Source organism: Erinaceus europaeus, chromosome 20 (assembly GCF_950295315.1).
Source record: "Erinaceus europaeus chromosome 20, mEriEur2.1, whole genome shotgun sequence".
Taxonomy (NCBI): domain Eukaryota; kingdom Metazoa; phylum Chordata; class Mammalia; order Eulipotyphla; family Erinaceidae; genus Erinaceus; species Erinaceus europaeus.
This window is the reverse complement of record NC_080181.1, coordinates 14,511,803-14,530,632: the sequence shown is the minus strand read 5'-3', so window position 1 is coordinate 14,530,632 and position 18,830 is coordinate 14,511,803. Positions and strand designations below refer to the sequence as shown.

The 18,830-nt window shown below is 48.3% G+C and overlaps 2 protein-coding genes across 8 annotated transcripts in view; one reads left to right on the top strand and one right to left on the bottom strand.

Moving 5' to 3' along the window:
* The window catches only part of TRAPPC4 (trafficking protein particle complex subunit 4), a 34,550-nt gene extending 17,793 nt beyond the window's left edge, over nt 1–16,757 (top strand). Inside the window, exons 5-6 of the mRNA XM_060179964.1 lie at nt 4,456–4,504; nt 16,737–16,757. Coding sequence (XP_060035947.1) covers nt 4,456–4,504; nt 16,737–16,742 — 55 coding nt within the window. The 3' untranslated portion in view covers nt 16,743–16,757. The remainder of the gene's footprint in view (nt 1–4,455; nt 4,505–16,736) is intronic.
* HYOU1 (hypoxia up-regulated 1) lies at nt 4,771–18,242 on the bottom strand. Of its 7 annotated transcripts, none has more exons than XM_060179959.1 (25): nt 18,136–18,242; nt 17,063–17,160; nt 16,761–16,854; nt 16,505–16,583; nt 16,204–16,358; nt 15,824–16,082; nt 15,472–15,587; nt 13,181–13,373; nt 12,875–13,009; nt 12,510–12,592; nt 12,271–12,403; nt 11,968–12,155; nt 11,595–11,733; nt 10,426–10,486; nt 10,190–10,269; nt 9,671–9,856; nt 9,378–9,556; nt 9,186–9,273; nt 8,981–9,103; nt 8,169–8,302; nt 7,965–8,049; nt 7,092–7,326; nt 6,948–6,995; nt 6,439–6,498; nt 4,771–6,319 (listed from the first exon to the last, which is right to left on the bottom strand). In XM_060179959.1, exons 2-25 carry the CDS (start codon nt 17,151–17,153, stop codon nt 6,255–6,257), a joined length of 3,009 nt encoding a protein of 1,002 aa, XP_060035942.1. In that variant the 5' UTR covers nt 17,154–17,160; nt 18,136–18,242; the 3' UTR covers nt 4,771–6,254. The 7 variants fall into 7 exon arrangements, with proteins under 7 accessions (XP_060035942.1, XP_060035941.1, XP_060035937.1 ...); XM_060179958.1 differs by lacking the exon at nt 18,136–18,242 and adding an exon at nt 17,998–18,129; XM_060179954.1 differs by lacking the exon at nt 18,136–18,242 and adding an exon at nt 17,735–17,867.
* Nucleotides 18,243–18,830: the final 588 nt, after the last annotated feature.

Genomic DNA, 18,830 nt, shown 5'->3' with positions numbered 1-18,830 from the left:
GTCTAAAATTTTAGCCACTGTGTCACCTTCCTCTCTTTCTCTTAAATATTTTATTTCTTTATTTTTATGCATTGGATAGAGACAGAGAGAAATCCAGAGGGAAGGGGAGATAGGAAGAAAAGAAGAGAGAGACACCTGCATCTCTGATTGTGGGGCCGGGGGTTTGAACCTGGATCCTTGGGCATTTGTAACATGTGCACTCAGTCAGGTGCGCCACCACCTGGAGCTGATTTTGCTTATTTATTAATGAGAAAGATAAGAGGAAAGAACCATCACTCTGGTACATGTGGTGCCAGGGATCGAACTCAGAACCCCATCCTTGAGGGTCCAATGTTTCATCCACTGTGCCACCTCTCAAACCACTCACCCCACCATCACCACTCCTTTTTTTTTTTTTTTTTTTTTCTCCCCTAACCAGATCACTGCTCAGCTCTGGCTTATGGTGGTGTAGGGGACTGAACCTGGGATTTCGGAGCTTCAGGCACAAAAGGCTGTTTGCATAACTATTTTGTTATCTACCCCTGCCTCTCTCCATCCTTCTTGATGGTATTCAACAAACCACCACTCCCAGGTAGTTGTCTTTATTAATGAGATAAAGAGAAAGAATCAGATACATTTGATGCCAGAAATCAAACTCTGGGTCTCTGAAAGTCCAACACATTATGAACTGTGCCACCATTGGTCTCAAGTAGTTGTCCTTTAATGCCATCTTTATTATGCTCAACTTAACAATTTGTGGTCAGACTGTTGGGGGCAGAATTAGGTAAAATACCAGAATGTTTACAATAAATACTCCCCCCCAAAATAAATACCCTGAGTGAGTATAACTTAAATTCCCAGGCCCCCTGCTGTCTAGTGGTGTGTGGCGTTACCTTGAGTAATAATCATTACAAACCTGTTTTTCACCAACCTCATAGATTGATTCTGGAAATTCAGTGATGTAGAAATTGCTTTTTTTGGGAGTCGGGCTGTAGCACAGCAGGTTAAGCGCAGGTGGCGCAAAGCACAAGGACCAGCATGAGGATCCCAGTTCGAGCCCTGACTCCCCACCTGCAGGGGAGTCGCTTCACAAGCAGTGAAGTAGGTCTGCAGGTGTCTGTCTTTTTCTCCCCCTCTCTGTCTTCCCCACCTCTCTCCATTTCTCTCTGTCCTATCCAACAACTATGACAACAATAATAACTACAACAATAAAACAACAAGGGCAACAAAAGGGAATAAATAAATAAAATAAATATTAAAAAAAAAGAAATTGCTTTTTTTTTTTTTTGGATAAAGACAAAGAAATTGAGAGGGGAGAGAGAGATAAAGAGGGACAGGGGGAAGAGACACCTGTAGTCCTGCTTCACCACTCATGAAGCTTTCCCCCTACAGGTTGGGACTAGGGGCTTGAACCTGGGTCCTTACTCACTGTAATGTGAGTGCTTAATCAGGTGTACCACCTCCTGGCCCTGAAATTGCTGAATTTTAAATGGACGTTATGTGTGCAAAGAAGTCTTTATGATTGCTGTTTAAAATTGTTGTGAGTCCAAAATTGCTCAAAAAAGTCTTGTTTTTTAGTTTCCAGGTTTAGAAGTTGCTTGACTTGTTCAATCTTCAGAGATAAATAGAACATTTGAGGTCATTATTTATTCAGTTGCTTAGACTTGTAAATGATTAATGACCAGAGCAATTTTCCTTTTGTAAAGTAAGGCTTCGTCACAACTGATGGACACTCCAAACTAACTGTGAATGGCACGATTTTCACCTCCCCACAACAGGTGTCTGCAAAACGTTCACTCCTAACTTAAGTCCTTTTCCTACAGGGGGATCCCAGTATTCTCTCCACCTCCTCCCGTCCTTTTTTTCAGTGTTCTCTCCACCTCCTCCCATCCCTTTTTTCCCCAAAGTCAGACTAAGACGTTTTTGTGGCAGAGTAGAAAGAGCAAACAGAGGCTAAGACTGAGGCAACAGGATAGCTCAAAACACTTATGATTGCTTTGATCAATACTTTTTTTCCTTTTTCTCCTAGAACACTGCTCAACTCTGGCTTATGGTGGTGAGGGGGATTGAACCTTCGACTTTAGAGCCTCAGGTGTGAGAGTCTCTTTGCATAACCATTATACTATCTACCTGCACTTTTTGTTTTGTTTTTGCGTCCAGGGTTATTGCTGGGGCTCCATGCTAGCACTACAAATCCACTGGTCCTGTTTTGTTGCTATTGTTGTGGTTATTATTATTGTTATAGCTGTTATAGTTGTTGGATAGGCTAGAAAGAAATCCAGAGAGGAGGGAAAGACAGAGAGGAGGAAAGATAGACACCTTGTGAAGAGACCACCTTGCAGGTGAGGAGGCGGGGGCTCGAACCGGGACCCTTACGCTGGTGGTCCTTCTGCTTCACACTAGGTGGCTTAACGATGCTCCTCCTCCTTTTATTTTTTTAAAAGATTGTATTTACTAATGAGAAAGACAGGAGGAAAGGGTGGCCAGGCAGTGGCGCACCTGGTTAAGTGCACACATTACAATGTGCAAGGATCCAGGTTCGAGTCCCTGGTCCCCACCTGCAGGGGGAAAGCTTCACAAGTGGTGAATCAGGGCTGCAGGTGTCTCTGTCTTTCTTCTGCAATATTCCCCCTTCTCTCACAATTTCTGTCTCTATTCAAAATCAATAAAGATTAAAAAAAAATTTTTTTAAAAGCAGGTAAAAAAAAAGACAGGAGGAGAGAAAGAACTAAATATCACTCTGATACATGTGCTGCCAGGGATTGAACTCAGGACCTCATGTTTGAGAGTCTAATGCTTTATCCACTGCACCACATCCCGGACCAATTTATTATTTTTTTTACATACATATACATATTTTATGAGAAACCAAAGAATGACTCCACTTTTTTTTTGTCATCACTGGGAGTTCATCATTCCAGGTCAACTTTTTCAGATAGAGAAACAGAGGCAAAGGAAGACACCCACAGTGCTGAAGATTCCTTCAGTAGTGTGAGGGCCAGGCTTGAACCTGGATAATGTACAAGATAAAGCAAGTACACTATTCAGATGAGCTATCTTTCTTTTTTTTTTTTTTTTGCCTCCAGGGTTACTGCTGAGGCTCAGTGCCTGCAATACGAACCCACTGCTCCTGGAGGCTATTTTCTTCCCTTTCGTTGCCCTTTTTTTTTTTTATCATTTTTTATGTCTATTATTGTCATTGGGGAGCCGGGGGCTTGAACTGGCTGCGCTACCACCCGATTCCCCCAGGTGAGCTATCTTGCCAGCTCTCCGTTCTCTATTTTTTGCCTCCAAGGTTATTGCTGGGGCTCAGTCAGTGCCTGCACCATGAATCCACTGCTCCTGGAGGCCATTTTCTCCCCTTTTGTTGCCCTTGTTGTTGTAGCCTTGTTGTGGTTATTATTATTGTTATTGTTGATGTCCTTTGTTGTTGGATAGGACGGAAATGGAGAGAGGAGGGGAAGACAGAGGGGGAGAGAAAGATAGACACCTGCAGATCTGCTTCACCGCCTGTGAAGCAACTCCCTTGCAGGTAGGGAGCTGGGGGCTCGAACCGGGATTCTTACACTGGTCTTTGCACCTAGTGCCACATGCGCTTAATCCGCTGCGCTACCACCCAAATCCCCATTTTCTCTTTTATTTGGTGTCAAGAATCAAACCCAGGGTCTCATGCATGCAAGGCACAACCAGCCCAGCCCCAAATATGTATTATTATTTAGGAAATAAGCAATTTTTTAAAATACTTTTTTTAAAAATTATTTTTCTCCTTTGTTGCCCTTTTTTTTTATATTGTTGTAATTGTTATTGATGTCGTCATTGTTAGATAAGACAGAGAGAAATGGAGGAGAGGAAGACAGAGAGGGGGAGAGGAAGAGACACCCCTGCAGACTTGCTTCACTGCCTGTGAAGTGACTCTCCTGCAGGTGGGATCCTTGCGCCGGCCACATGCGCTCAACAATTTTTTTTTAAGTTTTTAAAAAATATTTATTTATTCCCTTTTGTTGCCCTTGTTCTATTGTTGTAGTTATTACTGTTCTAATTTTTTTTCTTTTTAACAAGAGCACTGCTCAGCTCTGGTTTATGGTGGTATGAGGGATTGAACCGGGGACTTTTGAAGCCTCACAAGTGTTTTTTTTTTTTTATTTATTTTCCCTTTTGTTGCCCTTGTTTTTCATTGTTGTTGTTACTGATGTTGTCATTGTTAAATAGCACAGAGAGAAATGGAGAGGAGGGGAAGACAGAGTAGGGGAGAGAAAGACACCTGCAGACCTGCTTCACCACTTGTGAAGCGACCCCCCTGCAGGTGGGGAGTCAGGGGCTCAAACCGGGATCCTTTCGTTGGTCCTTGGGCTTCACGCCACATGCGCTTAACCCGCTGCGCTACCACCCAACTCCCACATGAGTGTCTCTTTACATCATCATTATGCTATCTTCCCTGCCTGGAAATAAACATTTTTTTTTTCTTTTTGCCTCTAGGTTTATTGCTGGGGCTCTGTGCCTGCACACGAATCCACTGCTCCAGGAGGTCAGTTTTCCCTTTCTGTTGCCATTGTTATTATGGCTGTTGTTGTTGTTGGATAGGACAGAGAGAAACAGAGAGAGGAAGGGAAGACAGAGGGAGAGAAAGATAGACACTTACAGACCTGCTTTACAACTTGTGAGGCGATCCCCTGCAGGTGGGTAGCCAGGGGCTCGAACCAAGATCCTTGAGCTTTGCACCAGGTGTGCTTAATCTGCTGCACTACTGCCAGCCCCTATAAACAATTTTTAAAGCACCACAGCACAAAAAACTATAGAAAAGAATATTTTATTTGAAACAGTTTCTCAATTAACAATGGAGAAAAGTACACTCTGACTCAAACCTGTCCAACCAACCTTAACTGCTAGTGAAAGAACTCAAACCCACAGAAGGGGATGACCTTCAGTTTCATTTCTGCCAATGTGGCAAAAAAAAAAAAAAAAAAAAAGGAAAAAGAAATGAGAATGAGAGTGAGCAAGAGAGTGGGGAAAAAAGTAGACATAACCAGGGCTTCCCCTTACCTCACGAGATGGGTGGCAGCCCTGGCTCAGCTGTAGGTGAAATACTAGAGGCCCTCACGTCTGGGAATAGGAGGCAAAGGGCAGAAGGTCCCCCTACCATAGCAAAGGTGTGTAACAGGAAGGCCAAACTGAACCCTCCTTTCACCCACAAGGTCTGCCTCAAATAGAGTGAGGTGGCATTGTTACATTCATACTATGGTCTCTCCTTCCCCCAGGGTCTTTAGCTAGGGACTCACAGTAGAAAGCACATTTTGGTCATCCCAGGAGGGAGGGTGGGGTGACATAAGGGAAGGCTCTGTCCTGGAGGGCAGAAAGCAAGGGGTAGGTAAATCAAAGGGCCATAGGGTACCTGGTTACTGTGAATATGTAGAGTTGGACAGTGTTAGCAGGACAGACTGCTGGCACCCCACAGGAACCACTCTGTGGCTTTCTTGAGCCTAGAATCCACACGAGGGTTTTCATACATTTTACCCCAAATATTTTCTTGCTGATTGCTCTACTAACTAGGGACTGTGCTTATGGGTGGGACTCATGGGACCCAATCTAGACTGAATTCAGCCAGCCCTGATGGGCTTTGGGCAAGAGGCAGAAACCAATCCAATACAACATGGGAAGTCACAGGAAAGGAGTCTGGTTGGGGTGGCAGGGGAGGGTTTCAGGAAAGAGAAGATATTGGAGGGAGAAAAAAAGTGAAGGAAAAAAAAAAAAGAAAATACATTAAAAAAAAAAAATACATAGATAGGCACACACTCAGCAACCAAACCCGGTACTAAGTTTCTATAGACACTGGCCCCTGTGTGACAGTGATTTCCTGGGGGAAGAGGGAAGGAGAGGAATGATGGCCAAAGAAGACTGGAGATGCTCTATATCCCAGAAAATCCTCCCTACTTCCAGGTTTGTCAACCATTGATGGGCATTCTCTCACCTATCCACAGGCAGAGAATTAAGACATCATAGTGATTTTTCCCAGATTAGGGCCTGGATAGGTAGGGAGCTGGGGGTTGGGAGTGGGATTAGGGAACAGAACAATTTCAGTTTTAGCCACAGAACTATACCAGAGGAATGGTGACCTGTTCCTTCCTTCCCCCCTTCTTCTCACCTGCAAGCACAGGTGAAAAAAAAGGAACTTAAGCCTCTGCAGGCAGGACTACTCTCCTCCCCTAACCCTCGATGTTTAATAAATAGAGGTGGTAGGAGAAGGGGGTGGGACTGAGTTGGGAAACAGGAGGCAAGGGTTATAGTTCATCATTCTTCAAGGTTTTCTTCTGTCCTGTTGGCTGCTCCTTCTGTTCAGTTTCTGCTGAGAGCCAGGGAGAACAAAGGAATGACAGAAGGTGAAAGGGAAGTTGCTAACCCAGTTCTGTACAGACTCACCCAGATCCTCCTTCCCAGAATTCCAAGCATGCCCCTTTGCCCTACCTTCACCTACTCCAGGGCCTCCTAACTCCAGAGGTTCAGCATCTGCTACTTCAGATTCTGCTTCGGGGAAAGAATAGGTTAGCCTCTGAAGACATGGGGAAGGGGCTAATGGAGGGCTTGGCAAACTAATTCTGTAAGAGTCAAGAGTGAATGTTTGGAGTTGTAAGCCATACACACACACACACACTTTTTTTTTTTTACACTGTACTGGGCCCTCACATACGCTTACAAATATGTACTGTAATTTCACAGCTCCCTGGACAACTTTTTCCACCCAGACAGACAGAGGGACACTATGTAGCTTCTCTTGGCACCCCTACATGGTTCCAGGACTGAAACCTGGAATCCTACCCAGTGGACTATCTCCCCAGCCCAAATATTTCTTAGTAACCTTCAAAGAATGGTAAAGGTCATTCACAGCTTGCAAGCCATCCAGAAACAGTCTGTGCCAGTTTACCGAGCCCTAGGCTAAACAATGCTCATATTCCCAATCACTTTGCCCAACTTACCAGACTCTTTCTCGGGTTCCAAAATGGGCTTTGCATCTTCAGTCTGGCCTGGGGGAGAAGCAGGAGTACAATGTAGTCTGTGAGGAGACAGGAGGCCTTCTTCCTGCCCAATATAGCACCTGAAGTTAGGCACCTTGCCCTCACCTGTTGGAGGGATGACCTTCTCCCCCTGGTCACTGGCATTGACGGGAGGCTCTGTCCGGGTCCCATTCTTGTCCTTGGGCCGGGGCCGGGGTTTGGCGAACTTGGCCTTATTAAGCAGATACTGTACTTCACGGTCCAGGGCCATCATCTTGGCCTCAATGTCCTTTGAGAGCAGCACAGGCTTCTCTGTGGCAGGTAGCTTGGACTGCTCCGCTACGGTTGCATTCTTCCAGGCCTGTGGAAGAGGCCAGGACAGGCTCAATGCTTGCCACGGAAAGTTTTTCTTCCAGATGAAATGCACCCTAACTCCGTCTTCAGGCTGCAAATCCCTGTGTGTCTGGTTTATATCCCATTATTATGGAGTAACTACAACCAAACCTCTTGCCTATTCCCTTCTTGTCTCTACATGTCTGTGCTCTGGTTCAAAGAAAGTCCCTATACGCTTAAAGACATTTCAACTTCTCATAACAAGTCATTCTCACCTGTCCAAGCCCTGGCTCACTTTCTGAGTCCAGCTCAGGTACCAAGTCCTTGAATCAGCTTTAGCTTCACAAATAGAAGCCTTGCTGCTCTTTAGCAATGCTTTATGCTTAGCAAATGACTCACATTTGGGACTGGATAAATGCCTCAAATGCAAACACCTTTTGCCTTCCCAGTTAGCTGCTAAGTCAAAGTCAGGAGGCAAAGGCTGCTTAGGATGATACACCTGGTCAAGTGAGTATACACATAAAAATTACCAGGGTTGGGGAGTTGGCATAATGGTTATGCAAGAAGACTTTCATGCTCAAGCCTCCCAGGTTCAATTCCATCGCCACCATACTGGCTGAGTGGTGTTCTGATAAAAATCAATAAATAAACCACATAGGAAATTACCCAGGTCTCATTGATGATTTTCTCTAATGTTGTCATTTCCACTTCAGTGAAGATCTGGTCCATCTCTGGGATGAGCCGGGCACCCCTGCAAGCAAGAAAGGGGACATTCAGCCCAGGAAGGAGAGGGGTAAGGTTGTAGGTGAGGGGAATGGGAACAAGTAGATTTGGTGGGACTGAACAAGAAAGGACAAAAGGGCTACTCACTTGAGGAACATGCTGGAATGATTGAGGAGATTATCCAGAGCAGATAGTCTTTCAGGCCATTTCTTGCGTTCTTCCACCCGAAAAAATAACCCTTGGCACAGCTTCCTCAGCTCTGCCAGCTTCTCCTTCAACATCTGATGGAGGTGGGAGTGGGCAGAGAAGTTGAAGGGCCAAGAGAATAATCCTGACCCCTTCTTTATGACCTCATGCACAGCTCTCTCTCCTTTGTAATACTGTACTGAGGCTCACGCATACGCTTAGCACTACTCAGCAGCCATCACCAGGTCAGTTTTGTGACTTTCCTACTTTTTTTAAATTAAAAAAAAAATTTCCTTTTGTTGCCCTTGTTTTTTTTTTTTTAATTATTGTAGTTATTGTTGTTATTATTGATGATGATGTTGGATAGGACAGAGAGAAATGGAGAGAGGAGAGGAAGACAGAGAGGGGGAGAGAAAGAGAGACACCTGCAGACCTGCTTCACCGCTTGTGAAGTGACCCCCTCTTGCAGGTGGGGAGCCCGGGGCTCGAACCAGATCCTTACACCAGTCCTTGCACTTTGCACCATGTGCGCTTAACGCTGCGCTACTGCCCGACTCCCTTCATTCTTCTACTCTTAGGAGAGAGGGAAAGGCAGGCACAGAGATAGAGGACAGACACCACAGTACCACTTCAGCATCCATGCAGCAACCTGGTACCACAGTGAGTGAACTACTATCTCCTAGGTCCTATCACACTCCAGTCTTCTTTCTCTGACCCTGCCAAGAGGGCATAGAGCACCCATCCCACTTTACATGTCCCAGGAAGCCCCTCACCACTGTGGTGGCGTCGAAGCCCTCATCCTCTAGCCAGGTGGAAGCAGAGCTAAGTTTCCCAGAGATTTCTTCCCTCTGCGCTTCAGTGGACACTTCCTGGTACTCAGACTGGTACAGCTTGTCCTGGGGTAGCACACAGAACAAACCTGCATTGAGTACCTGTGGGCAAGGATCCAAGGGTACATTTGCCTCCTACTTAACCAACCTGGGTCTCAAAGATGAAGGCTTCCAAGCTGTTAGCAGCTTTCTCACGTTCTTGCTTCTCTAGATCTCGGATAGTCAAGTCCTGAAGTCTGTGGGGAAAGAAGTAGCATGAGAAAGGGCATATTGAACCCAGACCCTGGCCAGCCAGCTCTCCTCCCAGGGGTGTCATTTCTCACATGCACAGTCTGCTCACCTCTGTGCCGAATGGGCCAGCTCATCCTCCGGCAGGTCAGGCAGGTCTAGAACAACCATCTCCACACCAATCTCCTCCACCATTCTCTGCTTCCGGGCAGGCTTCTGCTTCTTTGCTTCCTCTGGGGTCAAGGGGGCACTCTCAGCTCCTGTCTCTCCTTTTTCACTTGGCTTCTGAGACTGAAGATGAAGATGTCAGGAAAAGGCCAGGCTCTTACACTTTTCCTAGGAGGGGCCCTCTGTAGACTCCTTTGGCTAACGGGTCAGTCTGGTCTTACTTAGCCTGCAGCTCACCTGTGCCTCAGACTTCTCCCCACTTTCCTTTGCTTCAGCCTTTTCTCCCTGAGGAGCTTCATCCACCTTTGGCTCAGGGGGTGGAGGCAGAGAGCTATCTTCCGATGGGGTCTCAGATTCCTCCCGCAGCTCTGCCTGCTCTCCAGTTTCATCTTTGGCCCCCTCTGCAGGACTCTCCTCTTCCTCCTGAAAATAGTCAGACACACTGCAGATGAAGTCTGGACAGACTCAGTAATACCTGGTCTCCTGGCACTGCTTTGACAGGACTCACTGTTTATACAGGTTGGGAGCAGAGAGGACAACTGTGCGATAATAGTCAGGAGCACTGTTTGAATTACAGCAATACAGCTGGACAAGGAGAAGTGTCTGGACTATGGGGAGTAGGTCTCAGGGTTCCAGTACAGGTACAAGTCAGAGTCTGAGGGACAGCTTACTAAACTGGGGCTAGAGGAAGGTGAGATCCTTATGCCCCAGGCAGTTTGGACATCCACTCCATCACCCTGCTCATGCCGGACTTACCTGTACAGTATCTGTACCATTCTCTTTAGAATCTGGTGTGGTCCCTCCTCCAAACAGACTGGAGATGGTGTTGCCAAGTTCTAGGTGAAGAAAGAACCAGTACTCAGAGGGAACCACACCATGACTTCACCTCCTAACTGAAGGACAATGCCTGCCTGCCTCCCTAAAAATGCACTCAAGTATAATCTTTCTCACATATGTACACACACATACATATACAAACATGCTCGTCTTACTGGTCAGAGTAGATTCCTCTTCTGGGCTGTCCTCCACCAGTGTCTCAAAAACAGATTCCACCTGAAAAAAAAAAAAAAGGTACAGAATAGATAAAGTCACATGTGAATCCACCTCTTCTCCATGTCCTTATGAGTGTGCTTAAGCCCATCTGCATGACCCCCAGCTGATGTGGAATACTCATGCCTGCCTTCTTCTAAGGGCTCTTGAACAAATCACCCAATACCCCTTTGAAATTATGCTTCAGTTCTGCTCCATTTCCCCACTCCAGATCGATCACTCTTTCATTCTGTCAGAGAGACAGTGAGAGAATGAGAGAGACAGATACTAAAGCACTGGAGCTTCTTCCACTGCCATGTATGTGATGCTGGGGCCGGAGCCTAGGTCACATGCATGGCCATATAGGTATCCTACCTGGTGAGCTAGCTCTCTGGCCCAATTAAAAAAAAACACTAATGATAATAATTATAGGTTCCTCAACCACTCTACAAATGCTCACTAAGTCATTTACACCATCTATAAGCCTTTATAAGCTCCTAGAAGGCCCATATCAGGTTTCTGCTTAGTTTAACTTATAGACAAACTCATGTACCCTGTAAATCTTTTATATTTTTTTTTCCTTCTTTTGCCAGAACACTGCTCAACTTTGACTTATGTGTGGTTTATGGTGGTGTCAAGGATTGAATCTAGGACCCAGAGCCTCAGGCATGAAAATCTTCTCGTATAACCATTATTCTGTCTCCCTGCCTCCTATCCCTACTCTCTCCCCCAATATTTATTTGTCAATAACAGAGAAGCAGAGCATCATTCTGGCATATGATATGCTAGGGGTGGTACTCGGAATCCCATGCTTGAGAGTCCAAAGCCTTATCCACTGTCGCTTCCTGAAGCTTTAAACCTTTTTTGCTATTTTTTTAAAAGAATAATTTATTCATTTATTTATTAATGAGAAAGATAGGAGGAGAGAGAGAGAGAAAGAATCAGACATCTTTCTGGTACATGTGCTGCCAGGGATCAAACTCAGGACATTGAGAGTCCAACGCTTTATCCATTGCACCACCTCCCGGACCACTATTTTTGTTATTTTTCATGTTCCAGTACCACCTAGAACCATTAAAGCAAAAGTTGGCAGGTCTGGGCCCTTGCCCTGTACACGGGCTCCTGCTCTCACCCGGTCCAGGCTGAGCACACCACTCTCATCCAAGTTGAAATGAGCCTTGATGCCCTTGGACTCATAGTTGGGATACTTCTTGAAGCTCTCGCCCACACCTTTTAGGTTCACTGTGGTCAGATTCTGGGAGCCAAATACCCTGGTTATGGAAGAGAGAGCAGTTTATCCCCTATTCTGCTTCATCTATGGACTGCAAAGATGTGGGGGTCTTGCCTGAGGATACACTCAGGAGACAGAAACACCCTTGAGAAGATGCTCATCCTAACTCCATCCCCCATCTCTTGCCCGTGTCCCCAGTGCTGGCCATGCAGCCACCTCACCTCTCACCCCCATCCTCTCTCCCAGGAGCTCCCACCCTGCCCCATGCCCTTACCGAAGGTCCTCAGGCCCCAGGAAGCCCAGGTCACCGTAGTTGATGTGGAAGTTGAAGTCATGGCTATAGCGGTTAAAGGTGATGACTTTGCGTTGAGGGTAAGGCCCCATCCGGGAGAAGAGGACACGCTTATTGTGCTTCAGGTTGCGTACCCCGGGGTCCTCCTCTACCTCCCTGATGAATTCCACCTACACAGTGGGCAGAGAGGCAGTGCACTGGAGAATAGGAGCAATGCCTGAGGAGGAGAGGGCCCCTTTGGAGAGGGAAAGGGAGCCTGTCACCTGATCAGACTGACTGACTCACCAGGATGGGGTAGATAACCGCATCTCGGACTACAAAAGGCTTCACTTTGAAGGCCTTGCTGAGTGCGGCTGCCTGGTATACAGCACCCATGGCAGCTGCTTCATCTGCGTTGATGTTCTTGCCGAGCTCCTCCCTACAGAAGAACCACCTTCAGCACCGTCTCCTCCAGAGCACCCAGCCCACTCCCTGCTCCCCGGCCCTCCAGCTGCCTTGCCCTGTCCCAAGGCCCCCACACTCACTTGCCCACGGCCTTCAGCAGCACCTCTTGAACTCTGGGGACCCGAGTGGCCCCGCCCACCAGGATCACCTGTTCAATCTCATCCTGCAGGGAGAGAAAGACAGTGAGCTGGGGTAGTATGAAGTTAACTGTCCTCAGCACTGACGCTGCCTTTGATGCTCCTGCTCGTTCCTCCCAGCCACTTGATCACTTTTCTCAAAAATTAACTAATTTAGGGCCTGTGGGATAGCTCACTAGGTCTCAGGCATGCAGATCCTGTGCTCCAGTGCTGAGTGATCTCCCCAGCCCTTAGCTGATTGCATTTTATTCCCATTTCCTCTTAGTCCCACACCCACTGAGCACTACCACCTTCAATGACCCCCTCACCAGACTCATTTCAGCACTCTGCAGGGCCTGCTGCACAGGACCAGGCACTCGCTCAAACAGGTCAGCACACAGTTCCTCAAACTCTGCTCGAGTCACTTTGGCCTTAAAGTCCACATCGTCCATGAGGCCTTCAATCTAGGAGAGGATAATGAGCATCAGGGTATAGACACTCATGTCCTAATCTCTGAAGGCATGAGAGGGACTGGAATCCAGAGGAAAGGGATGGATCCCACCAGGCCCAACTCAGGATACAGGGCCTCCATCTGATGGGGAAATATTTGCCCTCCATCAACCATATAGGGGTACCTGTGCCATGTGATCAGCATTGGCACTCAGGACAGTCTTGAGGCGATTAGCCTCCCGCAGCAGTTTAGCCATGGCCCGGGGGTTCTCCCGCACATCCTTGGTACTCTGGCCCTTGCGCTGCTCATTGAAAAGCTTGGCCAGGTGCTCCCGAAGCCTGAGCTCCATCTCCAGGCCTCCCAGGGTGCGGTCAAAGCTGTTCCAGAAACACAGGAAGGAAAAGTCTGAGGGACACACAAGTGCAAAGAAACCTGACTCACCCCTGACACCTCAGTGATAGTCCTCCGCCTGCTAATTCAATAGTAACGATGGGCTGTCCATTACATATCTGTCACTGGGGATACAATTCTGAAAAATGACAGGGCTCCAAGGAGTTTACAGTTTAGCAATCAAATAATTAGGTGAAAGTGATGTTTTCACTACCCTGAACATTATAAAGAGACAGACAATGTCATCATAATATACACATGGAGACATCAGAGTAAGTTCTGTGAAGAAGTGATAGTTGGGGCGGGGGTAGATAGCATAATGGTTATGCAAAGAGACTCATGCCTGAGCCTCCAAAGTCCCAGGTCCAATCCCCCACACCACCATAAGCCAGAGCTGAGCAGTCCTCTGGTTAAAAAAAAAAAAAAGGAAGAAGAAAGGAGTCAGGTGGTATTGCAGCGGGTTAGGCGCACCTGGCGCAAAGTGCAAGGACCAACATAAGGATCCTGGCTCGAGGCCCCAGGCTCCCCACCTACAGGGGGGTCGCTTCACAGGTGGTGAAGCAGGTCTGCAGGTGTCTATCTTTCTCTCTCCCTCTGTCTTCCCCTCCTCTCTCCATTTCTCTCTGTCCTATCTAACAATAACGACATCAATAATAACAACAATGAGCGTAAGGATCTGGGTTCGAGCCCCCAGCTCCCCACCTGCAGGGGAGTCGCTTCACAGGCGGTGAAGCAGGTCTGCAGGTGTCTTTCTCTCCCCCTCTCTGTCTTCCCCTCCTCTCTCCATTTCTCTCTATCCTATCCAACAACAGCAACATCAATAACAACAGTAATAACTACAATAAAAAACAAGGGCAACAAAAGGGAAAATAAATAAGTAAACATAAAAAAAGAAGAAGTGATGTTTGAACTGAAACCTGAAGATCCAAGTATCACTAGGTGAAGAGGAGAGGCAAGGATGGATGGAAGGGGAAGCCTTCTTTGGAAAAATGCTAGGAGGAAGTGACAGTAGCAACTAGAGACACAGCTCAGGTGATAGTGCTCAAGAATTACATGCCTTCCCCACCTGCAGGGGAGTCACTTCACAGGCGGTGAAGCAGGTCTGCAGGTGTCTATCTTTCTCTCCCCCTCTGTCTTCCCCTCCTCTCTCCATTTCTCTCTGTCCTATCCAACAACGACTACAACAATAAAACAACAAGGGCAACAAAAGGGAATAAATAAATAAAATAAAAATATTAAGAAAAAAAAGAATTACATGCCTGAGGCTCCTGAATCAAACCCTATCTCATATATACTCAAGTGGTGCTCTGCTTTCTCTCTTTCACATGTGAAACTCTCTCTACTATGAAATAAACATAAATTGGGCTTGGGAGATTGTTGGTAACAACAGGAGAATACAACAAGAGATAGTATAATAGTTATGAAAAAAGCTTTCAAGCCTGAGCCACCAAAGGTCCCAGATTCAATCCCCAGAATCACCATAAACCAGAGCTGAGTAGTACTCTGGTCTTTCTCTATATATCTCTCTCATTAAAATAAAATTAACAAGAATATTAATAAGCATGTCATTGATAATAAAATTAGAGACAATGAACATTATGGCTATATATTTGATATAGATAAATGGCCTTGTGACTTTCTTTTTTTTTTTTTTTATTTTCTATTTTTCATTAACTTTATTTATTGAATAGAGACAGCCAGAAATCTAGAGGGGAGGGGTGATAGGGAGAAAGAAAGACACCTGCATGGCTGCTTCACCACTCGCAAAGCTTTCCCCCTGCAGGTGGGTATTGGAGGCTTGAACCTGGGTCCTCACACACTGTAACATAGGCACTCAACCAGGTGCACCTCCCGGCTCTGCTTGTGACTTTCTGTAGAAATAGTTCAGTAAGCTCCCTGCCTTTTGATCTTCCTAAGCTGCTTTCACCTCGTCCTCTCCATCTTCCCCTTGCTCACTGGGTGTGGTACCTTACTACAGCAGACATGTTACCTATGGGTATTTCTGCAGGGAGCAGGTAAGTCAGAGAGGGGAATCTCCTGATCCAAGGGTGTTAGTAAGCAGCCCTCCTCCCAGCACCCACTTACCCCACTCCCCGGATTTGCAACTGGGGCTGCATCCCTGCTTCTTTAGTCTTCACTGTCTGGTAGGTCACGATGGTGCACACAGTGCTGCCTGAGCCCATGTCGTAAAACATGACATTCTGTAGAGACATCCAGACAACTGTCATAGGAACCTTCCCCAACTTCAGGGCACTTGCCTGTCTCCAGGAGGCTGCAACAAGTCTTGACTTAAAGTTAAGCAGCTCCAACAGCAGATGGAGAGGAGGCTGTGGCTACATTTTGCCAAGAATCCTCCCAGGCAAACAAAGAGCAAAAATGAGTCAAGCAGACATCATGCTCAGGATCCACTATCCTACAAGTCTGTTCTAAAGCTCACCTGGGCAGTGGTGTTGATATCCTTCCGGCGGAAGACCCCATAGCTGAGGGCAGTAGCAGTGTTGTCATTGATAAGCTGTAGCACTTTGAGACCTGCCATGCGAGCAGCCTGCAGCACGGCCCGGCGCTCAGCCTGATTGAAGAAGGCTGGCACAGTGATCACGGCATCCTTGATGGGCTGCTCTGCAAAATCCTCAGCCAGGGAACGGGAGTAATTGAGAACCATGCCCAGTACTTCCTCAGGAGAGAAGTGCAGCTGCCTGGGGGTAGAGGGGGGAATCAGAGGTAAGGAAAGGCAGGCCTTAGGGGGTGGATAGGCACATGTTGTACCAGTGAGGAGACCAGCAGGCCCAAGTCTTCTCTCCCCAGCCTATCACTCACGGGCTGATTTGGAAGCGCACAGTCTGCCTCTGTGGGTCAAAGGCTAGCTCATGCTCTGGAAAACGAGCTCTATAAAGGGCCACATGGGGATTGTTCTCCTGCTTCCCCAGGAGGTGCTGGAAGTAACGAAGTGTAGCCTTTGGATTCTTGATAGCCTGGGGGAAAAGTCAAGAAGGAGCAGAGAATTAGATTCCAAACCACTCCAGGATACCTCTCATAAGAGCAGGGGATAGACTGGAGTCTATCATCTCCTCCCCTCCACCACCCATGACTTCTGGGAAGAGGCGGACAGTTAGCTTACCATGCTTGCTGCACTGTCTCCAAAGAACCTTTCATTTTCTTTTAGGGTCACAGTCACTGGGGTTTTCCTCCGGGATTCCCTGAAGGAAAGTAGCATTGGGCTTATGTGACTATAGAGAGGTGGGTTTGGGAGCCTGGCTACTTCACATAATAAGTCATTCAAAGAACAAAGTTAATTGTGAGTACTAGACAGAACACACCCCAGTTTGGAGCCAGCCTCTTTCTTTCCCCAGACCTGACATGGGAGCTGTCCTCACTTGTTCAAGACAATTTCCATGGGCACTCCAGGTTTGACGATCGCCACCTTCATGGACTCACTGCCTAGATCTACAGACATCACTGCCAGTGTATCTGAAGTGGAAAGACATCTTTATCAACTCCTCTTCCCCCACTTTCCCAAGGTCCCCTAATCAAAGCACACCTCTCTCCATGGAGAAGGCAAGTCAGCAAAAGACCAAGGTTTGGGTGCTGGCTCTCACACCAAGAGTCTCACCACCTCCATGTATTAACCATCATTAATTAATTTGCTTTTTTTGGATCTCTCTCGTAGGGTACACACCGCTCAGTGCCAACAGGTCTGCCAAGAGCACAACCATCAAGACCCAACAGGGTAGTCTTCTCTGTCTCTGTCTTCTGACTGTGGTAGCCATTGTGCTCCTAGGGGAGGAGAAAAACAACACTTGTAACTGGATGCCCCAGCGAAGGAGGTAGAACACCGTCCTGTGACACAGAAGTTTTCAGATTCATACCTTTTCCCATCCTCATCTAAGTCTGTATAGCTCACACCGACCTTTCTCTCCCTCCTGCCTGGCATTCTAATCTAATCGTCCCCCAGAAATCCTCAAACAAAGGCCCAGGTGAGACAGCATGGATTCTGGTCTCCATTCACCAAATCCCTAACGAGGGAAGATAACAGGACGGAAGAAACATCGGAGCCTTCTGTTGGGGCAAAGGCAGTAACTGACGCAGCCTCGCACTGCCCCTGCTGTCAGACACCTGGGTGGGCCAAAGATTGCCACCTAGGCCTCCATTACCATCTTGCACCTGCAGCTCCCCGGCTGGCTGGGAAAGGCAGGCCTGGCTCGGCCGGGAACTGAGCGATGGTGACGCCGGGAGGCGCTGGGATGGAAGAAGGGCCTGTCTTCCTCCATCGCATCCTGTCCCGTGGTCCCAGCCGCTCCTCTTCCCCACCCCACCTCCACAACCGCTGTGACGGATGAGTCGCCGGTACCTTGAGTTCATTTAAGCCTCACCCGACCCAGGCTATAGCTCCGTCCCGGAAACGGGTCCCAGTCCACCTCAAAGGTGAAAGGGGCACCCTGGGAGCCGAGCTGCAGGGCCCAGCGCACCGGTGTCTGTGCGGCCCTCACTCCCGCCGCCGACCCGCCCCCGGGGCCAGCACGCTGACTCCTCCGGGAGGGCTGGCCTGACCACCCACCCACCCCGCCACCTCCACCTCCACCTCCACCTCACCTCACCTCCACCCCCCGCTACCTCTTGCTTCCAGTCCTGGGGACCCAGCTCGGGGACAATCGCGGCGGCGGATGGACCCACGAGGCTGGCAGCGTGCTTCCCCAACCCGCGCCCTTCACAACTCCCCTCGGTTTGCAAACTGTTACATTAGCCACCAACCTCGCGGCGGCGTCTCGCGCACCAGCCGGCCCCGGACGCGGCGCGCGCTCATTGGAGCCTCGGCTGCCCGTCCATTCGCAGCGCGCTCAGCCCCGCCCCCGATGCCCCGGCGCGCGCTGCCATTGGGCCACGTCCCTGGCCCGCCTCCTCCGGCTCCGGCTTCGGCTCGGGCTCCCGCCCCGGAGCGTTAGAGCGGCGGGTCCAGCCGTGGAGTGAAGGCGTCCCGCGGCGTCCCGGGATTGGACCACGTCACGCGACCTAGTGCACCCCGGTGTGCCCGCGGGAGCTTTCCGGCCTCCGAGCTGGGTGTCTGACTGCAGGTACCGGGGGTGGTCGGTCCCTGGACAGCTCCTCACTCTTCCGGTCACCGGAGGAGCCCGGGCCGAGGACCCACATTCCGCGCAGGCCTGCAGCAGCAAAGAGGAGGCTCCCGCTTCCGGGCTGGCATTGAACTGCCTTAGGTTTTCGGTGGATATCAGAGCATCACTGCGCCTCGGGCCTAATGCACATCAACCCCATTGTTTCTTGGAGGAAACGTAAGCCACTGAGAGAAGTACAGATGGGTCGGATACAGCAACTGTCTTAGTAGCAAACTTGGGCCTGGATTTCTCTAACTCCAAGCCCGGCTTGTATAAGAGTATTTCCAGATGCAAAGAGCTACATTTTAAAGACATTTTTTATTCTTGGAGCTGTTA

Coding starts and splice junctions, on each gene's coding strand:
- HYOU1 (XM_060179954.1), bottom strand. Junction 10,487..11,594: donor GTGTGCTCAGCCTGGACCGG/GTGAGAGCAGGA, acceptor TTTTTTTTTCAG/GTGGAATCTGTTTTTGAGAC. Junction 8,303..8,980: donor GCTTCGACGCCACCACAGTG/GTGAGGGGCTTC, acceptor CACCTCCATCAG/ATGTTGAAGGAGAAGCTGGC.